The sequence below is a fragment of the Ceratina calcarata genome, unplaced genomic scaffold (assembly GCF_001652005.2).
Source record: "Ceratina calcarata isolate Rehan_Ccalc_2016 unplaced genomic scaffold, ASM165200v1 scaffold43, whole genome shotgun sequence".
NCBI classification, from domain to species: Eukaryota; Metazoa; Arthropoda; class Insecta; order Hymenoptera; family Apidae; genus Ceratina; species Ceratina calcarata.
The window spans coordinates 360158-377586 of NW_017166721.1; the positions used below are offsets into that span (position 1 = coordinate 360158).

General features: G+C 42.0%; 1 protein-coding gene across 1 annotated transcript in view; it reads left to right on the forward strand.

Annotated features, from left to right (window-relative positions):
- Window positions 1-12540, forward strand: part of ssp3 (short spindle 3) — a 29834-nt gene extending 17294 nt beyond the window's left edge. The window contains exons 12-15 of the mRNA XM_018027780.2: window positions 3275-3698; window positions 4516-4707; window positions 7717-7890; window positions 8750-12540. Coding sequence (XP_017883269.1) covers window positions 3275-3698; window positions 4516-4707; window positions 7717-7890; window positions 8750-8830 — 871 coding nt within the window. The 3' untranslated portion in view covers window positions 8831-12540. The remainder of the gene's footprint in view (window positions 1-3274; window positions 3699-4515; window positions 4708-7716; window positions 7891-8749) is intronic.
- Window positions 12541-17429: the final 4889 nt, after the last annotated feature.

The window sequence follows — 17429 nt, forward strand, 5'->3', positions numbered from 1 at the left end:
TCACTATAATTTTAGCTTTTTAATAGTAATAGGAATCTATAATAACAAATTCAATATGCTAGCATTGTTTAAGTGTATCGCCTATACATCCTTAAATTAAATTAAGAATGGCGGTTTTTCAGTTGCACTGAAGAATACATTTTTCTTAAACCTTTTTTCCAAGTGTATGTAAAATGAATGTAGGTGGTATGCGTTACGATCATCTCCGATACGGGAATAAAAGGTATAGGGGTGAGAAGGGGATGCTGAAATTCGGTAGCTGGAGACACTTGTCAACGGCAGGCAGGGGGTCGGTTTCAGGGGTAGATCTAGGCGACGTAAATATTGTAACAAGTGTGCCGTCGTTGCCGCGCGTGACATTGATGTGTTTGGTTAATCGATTCTCTCGTTGAAAAATTTTATTTTTCATTACGACGAAACATTTTCATGGTTTCGTAGATAATAGATGTGATAATGGGATGGGTGATCAATGGTCAAAGACATGGTAAGGGAATCATCACGTGAAATTATTCGTTTCAAGGAATTTTATTGATAGTATGTTAACAATATTTTAACTATTGCAATTATTGATCAGCTGTCTTGTACACTCGCGGGCAATCGAAATTCGATCAGTAGAAACTACGGCCAAGTGGCCGTTCTTCATCGTTTCTGTTGATTTTCTCAATTCGTCGATACACGGCTGTCGTTTCCACACTCTCGCCATTTCGTTGCGCAAACATCGTCCATTGTGAACGCAGTGGATGACACTTCTGCCAGGCGCATTTGCCGTACGCAGAAAAGAGCCTCGTTCGAGTGGAATCCTTCCCACCGGCTCGCAAATTTTGATAAACGAAATATCACTGTCTCAATCGTTCAACAGAGTACTTCATGACAATCTGAAATAAGAAATTCATGATAAATCCACTCTTGAATTTTGAAGATTTAATGACATCAATTTAAGAAAGAAAATCTTAATTCTTTCACCATGCGCATTACATCCATTCGCTATGTCTCGTTGATATCAAATTCTTCTAGGAATTCGTAAAATCTAGTTACGTATTCGATCAAATAACAACTGTGTATAGCGCATGCAAATCGAGGCAGAAAACGCAAACTGTGCGTGTTCGGTAACCCGTAAACGCGACACAAATCATCCCCTAAAGCTCATCGAGGTAATGCGCGTATTCGTCGAATCGTCACGGCTATCGACGAAATAGCATCGCTCCTCCATGAATATGTAAATTAATTTGTCGGATTAGCGAGGATGAGGTCCTCGGCGTTGCACTTAAACCCGCGAAATTGCGCAAGCTGGTGCAACGACGCGACGAGGCGCGCACTGGTCCGTCTAAAGATATGCACCCCTGCGCTCTCGCTATGAAATAATCATATGGTTAGCTAATGGTAGCCGGGGGTAGCGATTGCTCGAGCTGCTGCGGCCTCCATAAGGCGTTCTAGGCAGAATAATAAATAAATTCAATGTATTTGGTCGGACCCCCGCAAACATTCAATGATAGATCGGAATCTTGGAGGGCGAGCGATGATGCATGAGTAGTTGGGCCCTGGCTATGGCCAGACGTGCGTGAAAATCGGACCATCCGATCTTCCTTACGTGACTGGTGCGCGATTCCAACTGGACGACTGGCGATGAATTTTAATTCCGAAGAAAATGAAATTTATTCGGTGTACAAATTAATTTCCAGCACTTTTTGTTCATTTCAAGCTATCATCTGTATACCTAATCGTTTCGTCTGTGCTAAAGAACAATGCACGTGGTTGTTGAATTGAAAATTGCAAGAAACACTAGTATCGATGGATCATTTTATTTGTCGGTTTTATTGACTTTGCGGGATCCAGGGTGGAACGAATCGTAGGCGGATCAACTCGTCCGAGCAGAATTATTACATCCTGTAACAAGGACACACGGGGTTCCCCTTCGCTAGGCTATCATTCATGTTATTATGGGTTAAGGGGGTGTAGCCACGATTCTAATCCACGCGCGCATCCCGCTGCATTTTATTAACGTATTTACCGAATCCCTCGGAACACTTGCCGAAAGTATCGGTATTATCGGTTGTTCGTTCCGATCATCACGAAGCGACGAAGCTTTAAGTCTTTGCTTTTGTAGTACCGATGAATTATGCAACGAATCATTGTCCCCTCGTTCTATTTCATCAGGACTACGATATTTTTTGTTCCGCGTAATCCTTGGTTTACTTGGTCACAAAATTCGTTTTGAAATTCGTTGTTATAAAAACACGTACTACTCGTGGAGCTTCGCACATGCACGCGCAGTATTCTAATCGGTCTTCGCGGGCTCTATTCTTAGCCGCCTCATTGAGCGACGGTTTAAACAGACGCGCTTTCAATCGTTCGTAATTAATAGCTCGTCCCAGCTCGTGACATATCAATCGGGTGGCAGGGTCGCGCTATTATCAAGTCCCGTGTAAGGGTTGCTCTTTCTCCCGGAAGCGTGCGCGTCGAGTTCAGTGGCGTCGGATTAGCTTCCAGCTAGTTATGATTAGAGGAGACAGTTGGCCCCTGGCCGGACTACTTCATATTCCAATACTCATCGTCGCGGGGCCCTGTGTGCGAAACGGGGGGGCCGCCGTCGGGGCGATAATACGCACTGACAGCCGCGCACCCTCTCCAGAGCGAAAGAGAGAGAGAGAGAGAGAGAGCGGGGTCACTTTGTGTAGGGAAGGGTGCCGTAGGAGAAAAGAAAAACATATACGGCAACCCGATAGAATGAGCATCGCATGCGCCGACGCTTGTACCCTTCGCCCATCCCGGGCTTCCAGAATTACCCACTGATGTTATAATCCTCTCGTGTTACGCCGTCGCACATGCTGTCCTGTAAGCAATACATTGTTTTCCTTCGCTTTTTCAACGTAACATCCCTCTCCCCGTGACTATCCATATGCACACTTGGCAGCCGGGTACGAGAGCCACGGTGTCCTCTGTAACACCGATCGCTCTCTCAGACAGCTCTTTGTCCGGTCGAGAGACAGGCGGAATTGACGAACGATTGACGCGTCCGATGCGACGAACATCGCGTTGCCAAGTGGCAGTGACAGTTGGACTGTAACTTTTGTTTTAGAATCGTCAACTAGGGTGCAGAGTTTCTAAAGGGTTCACTTGCATGAGAGTGATATCGTATTGCATGAAATAGTGTCAAACGATTTGATCGAAATTCTACGTACACATAATAGAAATATGTTGTATCAAATATGAATTACGAATAGATTTGGTATAATTGCAGTTGTCTGATGAATCCGTGTGCTTTGTATAATTTCAGGTACCTGGTAGCTGGCGGTATGGTAGATCGAGTCTTTCGACACAGCCACGCTCTCATTGAAACCGACTTCTTCCTAGATCAAGATCATGAATCACCAGTTCTATCTTCCGCGTACGATCTCCTTTACCGTATCTGTTGTCACTTGAAAAAGTCCACCGATCAAGAGTCCGCTGTCCACGAGAGTAATAACAATGTGGAACAAACGAACGTGGAGTCGCACCTCCTGTCGACGTTGTCCTCGACTGAAGCCGCGGGCGCGATAGGTGCACTTTACGCTGCAGTCGCGTTACCGCCAACGTCACAGAATCAGAAGGGGTCCTCGCCCACTCCTAATCAGACGGTCTCGCAGTCTACGAGGATTCTGATCGTTCGCAGCCTCAGGCTGCTTAAATCAATCGCTGGGTTGAATCTTCAGAAATTACAGGTAAGACGTTTTTATTAATTAGATTGCAGATTTTTATGCTGAATAAGACATCGATGGTAGTCGGTTAAAAGATGAATTTTAATCAGAGAATTAACTATTCCAGCTTTCGATATTTTGCATACTTTTGTATTCTGTTTTACATTAACTTTTACAAATGATTCTAAATCTAAATTGTCTTATGGATATTCAATGCCGAATGTTAGGGTTCGATGCCTGGAATCCTAAAATAATTTTGCAAATAATAAAGTGGTCGGGATCTTATCTAAATTATTGGGTTGATCACCATAGAATGCGCAATAGAAATATATCGTGTATCACAGGGGTCTGTCGAGGTAGAAAAGCCCTCCCGTGAAGTCTGCAGTGATCAAACCACGAATTGAATTGAACGCTCGCGCCCCCGTCCACAAAAACCATAAGGGCTATCCCGTGTCCCGCAGGAGTGCCCGCTGAGTCTCATGGGGCACCGCCTCGATTATCCTTGCGGTGCCCGTACTCGCCGTTTGCGAAGAACCAACGTTTATTATCCATTCTCTTTGACTTTCTGCCAGACCAGTCGTCTGCTCTGTTCTTTAGCACTCCGCCGCGCTGTGTACAGATTTCTGGTTTAGCATTGTTGAGTAAGGGCGATCATTTAAGAACTATTATCATATTTCTGGATTTACGTGAATCAATATGTAAATTCGATATTTCAATCGTGAGATTATTCCCGGGTTAATTCTTATTCATTTCATTATCTTGCAAATAAATAACGTAATGAATCCAAATATATGTGTATTATTGTTTTCATCTACTTGAAAATCGAATACTTTGATTTCAGAATCTGCTGGGCGCAGAGGGTACCAGCTTGCAATGGCGGCTGATAGCTAGTCATGTGATAACCCGATTATCACGAGATCCAATATCGCACAAACCGGAAATTGGATCTGCGCAGAACACTAGCGGTACTTACATCCTGTCGGAGTTGTTCCAAGTTCTCGGATACTTTGCTGTGAACAATCCGGAGAATCAGGTAAATGCATTATTCACATCTTTCAATCTTCTATTCACTTGTATCGTAACTGCAATTTCTTTATATGAAAATCTACCATCGGTGTTAGAAATTTATCGAAATGAATCGTAGAAGTGCATTTTATGTTGAAGACAGTCATAGGAACTTTCAGTTCATTAATTCAACTATCTATAAAATTTCTTCAAAATTATTTTTGAAATCATTCTCGACTACTCCGCGGTGAAGCAACGATCGATAAGGTGTATAAATCGATTAAACGGGGATTCGGCTCACAATTCTCACTGACGGGTTAAAGGTTAAAAGCGTTTTTCCGCCGGTTTCCCCGTATCGGATGCACTTTCGGGCGGGCCACCTTAAAAAACCCGGTCGAAAGACGAATGCGCTCTGTCGTCGGTGCACTCAACGCGATGCAACGCGCCCGGATTGATGCACCCTACGCGGCTGCACGCGGCCCTGACGTATGGAATGGAACCGAGTAAATATATCTTAACTGCATTCGGCCGTATATTGATGGGAGGTCCGCTGAGTGTGTTGTGTCTAACAGCATCTTCCTTCTTCGCTCCAAGTTGCGCGCCGCATCTCACGCGAGTATACCGGGTGAACTGATAGAACGGCAGCGGCGTCTTGTATTTTCGCGAATTCAATTTGCCTTCTCGTACTATCCCTTACCTAAAAGTTTTTAAACGAGGCAGTAATGGTAGATATTGGTACTTCGTGTTTGATCAGAAATTTTTTGCCAAGGGTAGTATTTGAAAAAATGATAAACGTTCAGTATTTAGATGTGTTCCAAGACAAGAGATCAAGAGTTTCTAATGGCTCGGATTAGTTTCGAATAATCCAACGCGTCGATCGATAAATCGCGACTCTGAAATTTATTGAGAGTAGCAGATTTGTTGTCTCGGTCAAGTTTATACCACGTAAACAGTACTTATTTTATTTTCTTCGTCGAATGGTATATTCGTTTGCGAGGTTCGATGTAATATATAGATTCGAGAAAACGTGAATCGATTTTATTATTCGAAAGTCTTTTTTCAATTAATCTTTCACCGTTCTCCAGATTTAAAATGTTTTGTGATTCGTGTTTATTGTTTTTAACATAATGCTCATTAAATTTCCAAAAAACGAGAACTCTGATTTTTATCGTTATCATTCATGTGTTGTCAAATAAATAGAACACTGTCACTGGATTCCTCGTGAATATTCTCGCGACTCGTCCGATTTATTTCTGCCCGATTCAACAGCTTTGTTGCTACGTTCGTGGACATACGACAAACATGCATATTTAACTCCCGGACCTATTTAGAACAGCCTTGTCAGTAGACAATCATTCAAACAGTTAGGACCAAATCTGCACCTTCGAGTCTCCACGTAATTTATTTACAGCACCTTTTCTTTGAATCCCGTTACGGTAAGCATATAAACGTGTCGTCGCGCGATTATACTTTTAAAACAAAAATTGTTGTTTTTTAATTGCGCGAGCTGAACCCCTGTCAACTAGTTCAGTTATTTGCATATGAATGAGCTTTTTCAGAAAAGCAAACACGCCGGCCACGTGCGACGGTTTCAATTGAAAAAGTTCCGCGCAAATGACGAAAGGAGGTGCAATGCGATTAACTAAAGCTCATTAACAATGAGATTCATTAAAATAATTAAAATATCCGTTTATTACAATTGTGACGATATGAAAAACGCGTGGTTACATATTTTTCGTTCGTAAAAATATTTTCTTTAAAAATAACGATTGTTATTATAAATTTGATCGAGTTTTGATAAAATGGAATCTGGTCTCCGTTTTTCCTGTGAACTCGCCGAGATATTCCCGGTGACGAGTACGCACATGAAAATATCCGACGGTCTGGCGCCTTCGGAGAATGTCGCGACGTCCTTCCTTTCTGCGCGACTATCAAGCCTCATTTTTCGAGATATCGGACCCTTAGGTGGCATTCGATATCGAAAAGAAGCCTGAGATTAGCTCCGGTACATATGTATTATAATACTCTTCCAGCGCTTCGATGTCAGATTGCCCATCGTTAGCCTAATTGTTCTGCTTTCTGCCCTCCTCTTCGAGATACCGGCGAAGAATGTGCTGATAGGGTTCGGAGAAAGAATTTCGAATAGATAATTACGGGCTGAATTTTTGTCTGTCCTTACAATTTAGTCACTTCCTTAAATATTTTAATGGAATTTACAAAACTGTCAGGGCGGTAGGTTATTTTGCTCGACTGCACATGTTTCGTACTAAATCATCCCGATTCCCAGTCACCTGCTCAGTTTCCTTATTTGAATATTTCGCAAGACGTTGTTTTGCAAGTCTTAGACCGGATTCACCCGATCAAACCGCAACCGAGTTTCTTTACGCTTGACGAATCGTTTATGCATCACCGAAAGGCCCGACAAGCAATGAGGGTAGCACTGGCTGTGTAGGTAGAGAAATAAGAATTCGTGATGTGGGTACTTCCTGCCGGAGGCTTTTCCACAGGTGCAGAAACGTACTCCGTAGACACTTGTTGAACCGCAGATGTACATTTTCTTGTCCTATGAATTTGTCACGTTCCGCCACCTGGATTATAGCTATATTTTCCCACGTTCTTAAAGGAAATTAATGAGCCATTTGTCTACCTACCTACCTGTACCAATTAATTCTTTTTGCTCAGTCTAATGACAGCGAACGTGTCGGTCAGACATTTTATGTGGGTACTTTGCAAATTAAAGTAAGAATCTCGCAATAAATAATTTAACCATTGACGATTTTCATACGCAATATACAAGAAAAAACAATATTTTATTCTATATGAGATATCTTTTTAAATATCTAAACTCTAAAATGTTACAAAATCCAGTGCAAACGGTTTACGATATTAAAGTTCATTTATCATTTCTTCTGAGGTGGAACAAATGATTTATCTCGGCGTAAAATCTGTAAAGAACTGAGCACCGAGGAGATGTGTATGTGGCAAAGTTAAAACTTATATGAGAATTAAATGTGTGTTCTATTCAAATCGGTTCCAGTTGGTGCTGCAGTCAGCCGGGGCTGGTCCGAGCGTACTTCAGCAACTCTGTACTCTGCCGTTCCCGTTCTACGGTGCGCCGGGATTAACGTCGTACATTTTTCCAACGCTTTTGGCGGCCACTCATCAGAATCCGGAGGCAACGGCGATCCTGTCCTGCGAGCTATCTTACCAGGTCAGTCCACTATTTTACGAATCCCAATTTCCGTTCAATAATCATTCCCATGTTTTATACAATTTTTTTTTAATATGCATTTCATTACGCTTTAATTACGAAAACTGGAAATAATGCAACGGTAAAAATCCAGTGCAAACGGTTTACGATATTAAAGTTCATTTATCATTTCTTCTGAGGTGGAACAAATGATTTATCTCGGCGGAAAATCTGTACAGAACTGAGCACCGATGAGATGTGTACTGAGTTAACGTGGCAAAGTTCACATATTTAATTCTCATATAAGTTTTGTGTTCTATTCAAATCGGTTCCAGTTGGTGCTGCAGTCAGCCGGGGCTGGTCCGAGCGTACTTCAGCAACTCTGTACTCTGCCGTTCCCGTTCTACGGTGCGCCGGGATTAACGTCGTACATTTTTCCAACGCTTTTGGCGGCCACTCATCAGAATCCGGAGGCAACGGCGATCCTGTCCTGCGAGCTATCTTACCAGGTCAGTCCACTATTTTACGAATCCCAATTTCCGTTCAATAATCATTCCCATGTTTTATACAATTTTTTTTTAATATGCATTTCATTACGCTTTAATTACGAAAACTGGAAATAATGCAACGGTACTCTTAATACCTGCATAATTAAAAAATGAATCTTATTCGCGGCAAATAATATAAGATAAAATTCCGCACTATCTGCTAATGAATTTTCAATATTTTCATGTGCTTTTTAAAATCATATTAATTAATGTAATTACATTCTCGGAGGCATAATAATCCTATCGATCCTCGATATTTGTTAATTTTCCTGGTGTGTCATTAACTCTCTCGTTCGGTGAGTAAAATGGGAAATAACATAGATATTTCACAGCTCCTGGAGGAGTACAGAAACTCGGACGATGGTAAGCTGAATCCGTTGGTTCGTTTGCTGAAGGACTCGACTGGTCCGTAGCCTTAAGGGTTCGATTAGCTCGTTTAAGTTTCTTCGTTACACGCGATCGTCCTCGTAGATGTTCGTTACCTACAGGATCGTTATTTCTATTTAGTTGGTACGGGCCCGGGTAATAGTCGGTGGAAAATTGTTATTAGGTACGTCCATCGTTGATTTTATTTCCCTTGTGTCTCGAGGCTGGCACTCGACGATCGTTTGATAGTCAAATTTAAATGAATTAGACAAGATTGAAGAGAAAATGACAAATAAATATATACAATATGTATTTCCCTTAATAGGGAATCGATCGAAGGGTTTTTGCAGAAAGTAAGGATTAGATATATAGGATCCTCTCTTTTATTTTAAGTGTTGAATGTTCGCTAACGATGTTCACGTTTCTCGGTTGGGTTTCTGCACTTTCTTTAATTCTATGCTTATACTTAATTAAACCACTTTTTTTGAGATCTTTTTAGTGAATTTCTCCTTCCTCTCGGTTAACTCCTATTTCAGCTTTACGTTATTCTTCTATTTGTTTTTATGTTTATTTGTACTTATGGTGACTTTGTGGATTTACACGCGTTGAACTCACTTCGGAGGTTTTTCGATCAGCTTAACTTCCAATTCTTGTTTCTGATTAGTATGATGAGTTTTACGTACATCGGGTAGCAAATTGTTTTATTCATTTCGGTTCTCTACGAATAATTCAATTTTTCTAGTCATCCAGGAATGACTCTAGTCTTAGAGGATCGCTTGAAAAATACGAGATCTGTGTTTAGCTGCTTACGTTCTTATAAATGCGATTTTTTAGTAAATCGCAGGGATGAGATCAGTTTTATTTTTATTGTGTCTTTAAATAACAAAATTTTAAGCGAGAAAAAGAGAATTGTAATGCGAGTCTATTTCAATGCAGCTACGATGACTGGAAACAATCTATTTTAATCGAAAGTAGATTTCTGTGATAGCAAATGGGATAAATGTAGATATAATGGAAAGATAAAAATTGACTGAGCTTCCGGTTATTTTTGTTTTAATAACTTTCTCTAACGAATAGGAAGATATTAGACTGTTTCTGTACAAAAACTCTTCGGTTCTGTTTAAATCTCTTGATGGACGCACGTAAGGAAACAATTTTCGCGCATGATTCAGAGACGTCGAGTACTACTACCAGTCGTTTGGTAGTTGACATTAGCCGTACAATTAAGAGCGAGGGCTGCTCGCTATCTCCGCGTGTAATCATTCGCTACCTTGCCGAAGATGCAAAACTTGACAAGTCCGTTTCGCTTAATGAAACGTGCACTTTGCTCGTAAAAAACGAACTTCCGCTCGGAGTGATCTCATTAAAATGGATTGCAAAGTAAACAACATCTTCGCTGAAACATTAAACGTTTGATGTAATCATCTGTGAAAATAAAAAAATTGCATATTTAAGATCGCGAATAAATGGAAGTTCCTCAAAAATCGGCGTAACGTTTCATGAAACGGACTTGCTCGTTTTTGAATCTAGTCGGATCGGCAGTTCGCAGAGCTTTACGACTTTTCACAATCACGTTTGTACGTTTAGTAGATTCCTTCTCGTTCTACGCGTGCCAATATGTATGTATAATGTATAACTCGTGCAAACGGACGTGTCTTTCGAACCGGCCTTTCTAGCCGTTGTGCAATGATCGAGTTGTGACTCTATTTAGATACTATTTAGTATACTTCAGTGCGTGTATGTGTGGAACCACGTGAACCGAGACAACGGACTTTGTAAGTATGTAAAATGCGTGAGATACGGAAAAATGTAATGTATGAGACAAACCAAAAGTTAAGTTCGACATTCGGTCTTTTCATTCTTCCAACCGAATTAATGTTCTTTCTTTTTCAAATTTGATGCAATTTACATTGTGAAGATTGAGAAGTTATTATACTTGAATGATCTTTCTTCATAGTTCGTTGAAAGTTTTCCATAAGTGGTGTCAGCGTTCCTCAGTTTTATAATCAATTGAGAATCTCTGATTTATAAAGTCTCTTGTATCTTAGTTATTTACTGGCAATTATTTGTTTTGCTGCAGTTACGCGCGGTATATAATTAATCAAGGTGGATTAATAAAAGGATTAACTACGACGAAGTATAGTTTAATTGAAATTTGGCAACGCGTTCAGTACCACAATCAACTGTTTTTCTTTTTTTTTTTTTTATTTATGACTTTCACTAGTTTTTGTTTGTTTCATCTTTACATATTTTACTGAGAATTATTATATTTATTTTCAATTATAATTTACATACTTAATATATTGTTAATTTGTAATATAAGTAATTTTGCATACGTTATATTATTTGCAAACAGCAAACGTTTTCGTATATTTTTATTTTTATTCTACACTTTAGCTTACTTGAAACGGAGAAACAAGTTCTTATCGATACAGTGCAGAAAGCCTGAGTCGCAGAGGTAAGAGATTGAAACTTGTTGTTCGTAAATGATCTTATAAGTTACTTTATAAGTATTGAGGCCCTGAACGAGTTGGTAGAAAAGTATTTATCAAAATCCTCGTAGAGAGGAAATATCCTTCGTATAAAGATATTTATTTGATAATGATGTGGATTTATCGTGGTGCAATGTGTATGATCATATTTATTTCCGACCGGAGGATCACGTATGCGAATGCATACATTATTATAGTTAAAGTGGTACAGGTTTTCGTGGCTGCAGCGAACGCACTCGTGCAATGTCCTGCCAATGCAATTAATGTTCAAGTATTATACATACATATACTATACTTAGCGAATATTTAACGGCGTGACGAAGAAAATCGAGATCGCCTAGGTTAATGCTTTAATGTAATTTTCACTGTGCGAAATTTTCTCGTTCGACGGCTGAGCTTTGAACGTGAAATCAGATTCCGAAAGAAAATTTGTAATCGTGATTTTATCGTTTCGTCGATGAACTGTAATGAATTTTAGCTAATTATGAGAATCATTTCCAGGGCCGAAACGATCGAACGACAAGAGTTTCGCATGCGATTTTAATTTAGGAATAATAAATAATACCGCAATAAATCGAGCAAGCTTGTGGAGCTAGGAGTAGGACCAATTTTCATGCCGGAAACGAGTGAACAATGCTATTTGCGATTGAAAATAGTAAAACTGTTAGAAGAACGTGGGTTTCGTTAACTATAAGCGACAGTTTTTTAAGTTAAAACGAATTCTGATGGGAATATAAACCAATATTTTCTCTCTTCCATTTAACTTGACATAGTTTCGCAACAAGCTGGCGCAATGCTAAATTTACTATTTTCGTTCACAAATATCGACGTCTCTGTTAAACAAGAATAGGAGAAATAAAGTGAACACTATTTTGTCATCAAAAAGCTAACGATCAGGGTGATAACAGACATCGACTGGTACTCGAATCGCCAATTTTAGCAATAATCGTGCTAATTTTCAATGTCTGTAAAAAAAAATGTGCTTCTCGACGCAAACTGAAAAAAATTTTCGTATAGATTCCTTGCATTATACAGTACCGAGTACGGTAAGTAAGAAGTACGTTGGCTGCGCACGTGTTCGAAAGTTTCGTCGATAGAGATATATGTATACTTCCGCGACTGATTCACAATTTTTAACTCGTCCGCTTCGACGAATTCTCGATCAATTTCGTCGATCGATCGAGGATAGTCGGACATAGAGCTTTGTACGTTTCGCTAGAGGTAGTGACGTAACTTAAACCAATAAATTTTGACAAGAAACCGTCGCCGTTTGTTTTGAAACATCATTCTCCCATTTTGGTCGGAAAGAATTCCCAAGGCAACGTTTCAACGTAAACATGTAAATCGAACGAAAATTGCACGGCACGTGCGAAAAAACTCCCGCGTAAAGTGTATATTATTTAAAAAAGAAAAACGAGTGGGCGTGTAATTTCGTTGAATCGCGTCACAACAATTGACCATTTTCGAACGTTCCCACAGTTTGCCAATCCAGAAAAACCTAACTATTAATCTTCCCCGTGTCATTGAATCGCAATCATGTTATGAGGCTTCGATTTCCCTGTCAAAACGTAATTGCCGTGCTGTCATTCGGTCGGGACTCACCAAGGATGTCGCCTTAATAGAGAAGGAAACCGAGTTCGCATTGGCAGGCTCGGTCGTAGCCACGTCCTATTTAAAAGTTTATTTCAAATGCAGATTTTATTCACATTCGTGCAAATTGCAATTAACATATCCGATCCATCAATTTCTAACTGAACCAAAAAAAAACAAATAAAACGTGTTTTATTTTTATTTGAATAATTAGATGCGCAGGAAATATAAAGAGTGTCGTAAATGCAAGATATGAGCTGAGAAAATTATTCCTGTGGAAATCTCGATCGATTTTATTTTTAAATCGAATGTTACGTAAAAATCTACTTATAATTAAAGATCGTCGCGGCGCGGCGGCGTCCTGCCGTCGGAAAAGCGGGCGCCGCGGCGGTGACGCGTACACTCGGAACGGGCCACGAATGACGTATGGTGTGCATAGGGTAATCTTTTTTCCGGAGCGTTTTAGCGCGGCGGGGCCTCCGCTTTTTCCTTTTCGTAATCTATAGGCGCACTTAATACAGCTGCTCGTCCGAGCGACTACCCTCTCGTTTCTCGCGCTTCCTTCACCGGCTCTGTCTCTCACGCAAGAGTGGAAGAGCGAGAACCGTCAGCTTCCACTTAGCTGGACCGTACAATATATCACGCGCGGTTGCTTTTACCCCGTGAATTGTGGCGCCGCGTTTCGCGCGCCGCTACCACGTGCGCCGTTACTGCTTTTGTCGCTGCCGGCTTCTTTCTTTGAACGAGCAAGACGGCTAGATCGACGATATTACACTTTCTGCCGCGAGCGTAGCTTCGTTCATCGATATAATTTATTAATCAAGAAATTGAATTCTTTTTTATTACTCGAACCATTGTAAACGTAAGCAGCAGTCGTTGCCTTCTTGTTTTTCAAACAAGCTGATGAAAACCTTATCGAGGAAAAAAGCAATTATGGTCCGAAGCAGTATCGATCGAGAAAGTTGCATTCCGGGCGATCGGTTCGCGTTGTTCAAACGGATTCGAGAGGATGGGATGTGGAAAGAAAAATCGAGGGCGAAGGAGAAGTCCAACAGCTCGTCCCCGAGAGGAGAACGAGAGAGAGAGGGAGAGAGAGAAAGAGAGAGAGTGTCGGCGAGAATGGGGGCAATTTGGTTACCTGGCGGGCGGACTGTTTCAGGTCGGGTGTCGATCGATGTTCATCCACGTAAAAGGGTGGGCGGCGGTGTACGAGGGAGCGGATGGTTAAAGGATAGTGGCGGCGGTCGGGGTTGTAATAAGCGTAATGGATATAGCGGACCTGCACGCATGCCCTCGCCTTGCGACGCGGCCGGGGCGGTGTGTTCACGCAGCAAAGGGTTGCTTCCTATAATCGTGAGAACGCCCAACCCCGGCCCCTCGCCGACGGCCGGGGTTTATATTCCTTTCGCTGTCCAGCGCCGCGGCGTTATTTTCATTATGCCTCCCGTTTTATTTCGATCTGCCGATGCAAAAAGCGTGGAAAGAGGGATGAGCGATTGGGGGACGCGTTACAGGTTTTGGCATGAGCGAAGATTAAATAGAGCATAGCAAAAATGGCAGGAAGCTGGAAATCGAGCATGAGTCAAAAGACTCTCGTGCGTTTACGTCTTTATTAATTCTGTTAATGACGACTGAAATGACTTAACGACACGACTCGCATCAGTGTTCTTATTCACTCTAGTGATTGTACTAACTGAACATCTGATGATAGCTAGAGAATGCTTTTAAGACTTCCTTTGAATTTTAAAAGACTCGCGCGTCCCGTATGGGACTTGTCGCAATCGGATGCAGAACCGAGAAATGGAGGAAGCCACGATTGGGTTGGCAATCGGTTTCCGGTGAAAAGGAGCCCGGAGTTGACTAACTCGATGTAGCGGTCCGCTGGGTCACCGGAAGCTTTTATTGTTTTACAAGTTTACCACGCGAGAGGGATCCAAGGCTGACCCCGTAGGTAATTCGTTTGCCGGAGTTGTACCTGGTTAGCAGCAGCCACTTTGTCTTATGATCAACTACTCTTCAAACTACGAGAAAAATTGTGAAATATGACACCGACTCAAAATTTTATAGACATATTTTGATATATCCTGCGTGGAATTCGACTACGAATTTTGACAGATTTCTATTTACTGCTCGAATGAAATTCGTTTGGCTCTGAGTCGCAATGAGATCGTTTGAACACGTCGAACGAAGGATCGATTCATGGGCCTTTCGCTTTCGGTTTGCGCCCCGTGCAATGTTACATACAAAAGGGAAAAGGGCGTGTTTGGTGTTTCCGTTTCTATGGACGCTTGACCTATTGTCTCAGAGGTTTAATTTTTGGCCCCAGCCACGGTCTCCTTTCCCTCCCGCATTTCGGGTTCCTCCCACGTCATCGGGAGTCCTTCGACCGGGAGTTATTCACTGAAACTCGTACGCGCGACAATACGTCGTTTCTCGTTGTGGGACGAGGCCGATGGCACAATGCGACAGCAATCAGTAGTCGCGCCCCTGTCAGCGGGGTCCCTCTGTCTCCTTTCGTCCATACGAGCCTTTCGCCTCTACTCTTTTTACCCCGATGCCCACCTTTTTTTCTCATTTTCTTACTCGGTTTTTTTCTCTCCTTTTCATTCAGAGCCCATGGAACACGTTGCTCAATGGGACAGACAGGGGGGTAGATAAGGATAATTTCTCTCTTTCTCTCTCTCGATCTCTTCCCATTTCCCTCGACTCGCAGCGGGAGTCGCCGTGATTTCACGAGTCAATGCCGGGATAAGAGATTGCTGAAGGAGACTGGACCACGGATGGATGATGAGAAATATTTGAAATCGAGAAGACATTCAGCTATCTCGCGGTCGATTCGTCTGACAGAGTCAGGGTTCCTCCTTTCTCGATCATTTGCTCGCGATCGAATTTCTGTACGCGCTGAATCTCCGTAGTTACCATGAGAAACATAGATATTTGGAGCGATCCGCACTATTCTAAGCGTCTGGGGTAAGTGCCGTGCTATTCTTCACAGTCCACTTACCAAAAGGTCTCATTTTCTTCTCCACTCCGTGGCCAGTCGGAATACTTTTATTCTAATATAATGTGTCAAGTGGCACTATTACTTTGAACACCGACCGCAACACGAATCCCTTCAGTGTGTAACGAAGTATCGCTCGAGCTCGCCAGGACTCTCGGCGCCTCCACCGGCCACAGATATCTCTACTTAATGTATCCGCCCTTTGACAGACATGATGTTTCAAATATCGGCGACTCTTAAAAACTACGCCGCACATTTCTTGCGTGTTGACCTCGACACGTGCAATCGTCCTTAAAAAAGACTTGACGCTAACTCTATAACTGACGTTAATAAATCTCGTGAAAGCGGCGTGAAAGTCGACGACGTTTAACGAAAACAAAAGCCGCCCTTTTCGACAAAAATACAAGAGGGTAAACGATTCACAACGAAAATTTTACGGCACCGTTGTAATGGTGGGTACGGGGGAAGACGGGGTGGCATGTTTGCCCGGTCCGATGGATGGATGGACGCTTTGCTTACGCAGGGAACGACGCACTGGGTAAGCAACGATTGGGTTTCCTCTTCGACCTCGTCCTCCTCCGAACCAGACCTTCTACTACACGATAGGATCCTGTATCCGGTTCGCCGAGGAAAGGGTGTACTTCGCAGTTAGTAGAACGATCCGATTTCGGGGGAGAAATACGGAATCGACGGGACTGCCTCCCTTTTCTCTCCCACGCTCTGTCCCATTGAAAATCGCCTCTTCCTGCACTTCGATGCTCAGAAATGGACACTGTATCCGGAAGATAAGACTAGTAACTCCTATGACGCACAGACATTTTCTTGTTCTCGTCTGAATCGATTCGGTGATTCGACAAGAAGTTGTAAAATGATTTACGTCGAGCTTTTAATCAGCGATGGACGATTCGTGCATACGATGCTTCCATTACTATGAGGCGAGTAGCGAAGAGGAAGTTAGAAACGAAAAACAGGAGGGCGACCACCCTTCTTCTGGTCCTCCACCCTCCAGGAAGTATTTCTTCCGAGTCAGTGGACCAAGACGACTGGCGAACAGGTCGCATCTGAATTTTTTCACTTTCATTCACGCTTCCCCGTTCCATCCGATTATGCACGACCACGAATCTCTGCTCGATAAGGACCATTATTCCGACTCGATGACTCGCTTCATCATCACGATTTCAAGCAATTTCTCCAGATCTTTTAGTAATTTTATAAAGTGCGTACTTCGTTGCTGAGAAAATGCAAGCTCACCACATTTTAAGAGATCGTAATTATATATTTCATTAAATTCAGATATAATTTTTGTTGAAATTCAATGCGAACTCAATGCGAACGCGTTATAACTCATTAGAAAAAATCTTAGGGGAATCAGGTGCGCGGAGGATCCAGCAACAATGGAACGTCTCGAGCGCGAAGTCTTCGAGTTTCAAATGGGAGGACACCCTTCCCATTTTCGCAGGAAGTATTTCTTCCGAGTCGGTGATCCGGAGCGGAAATGAAAATTTCACATCTGAATTTTTTTTTACCAGACGTCCCGTTCGAAGGGGGTACGTAGAAGGACAA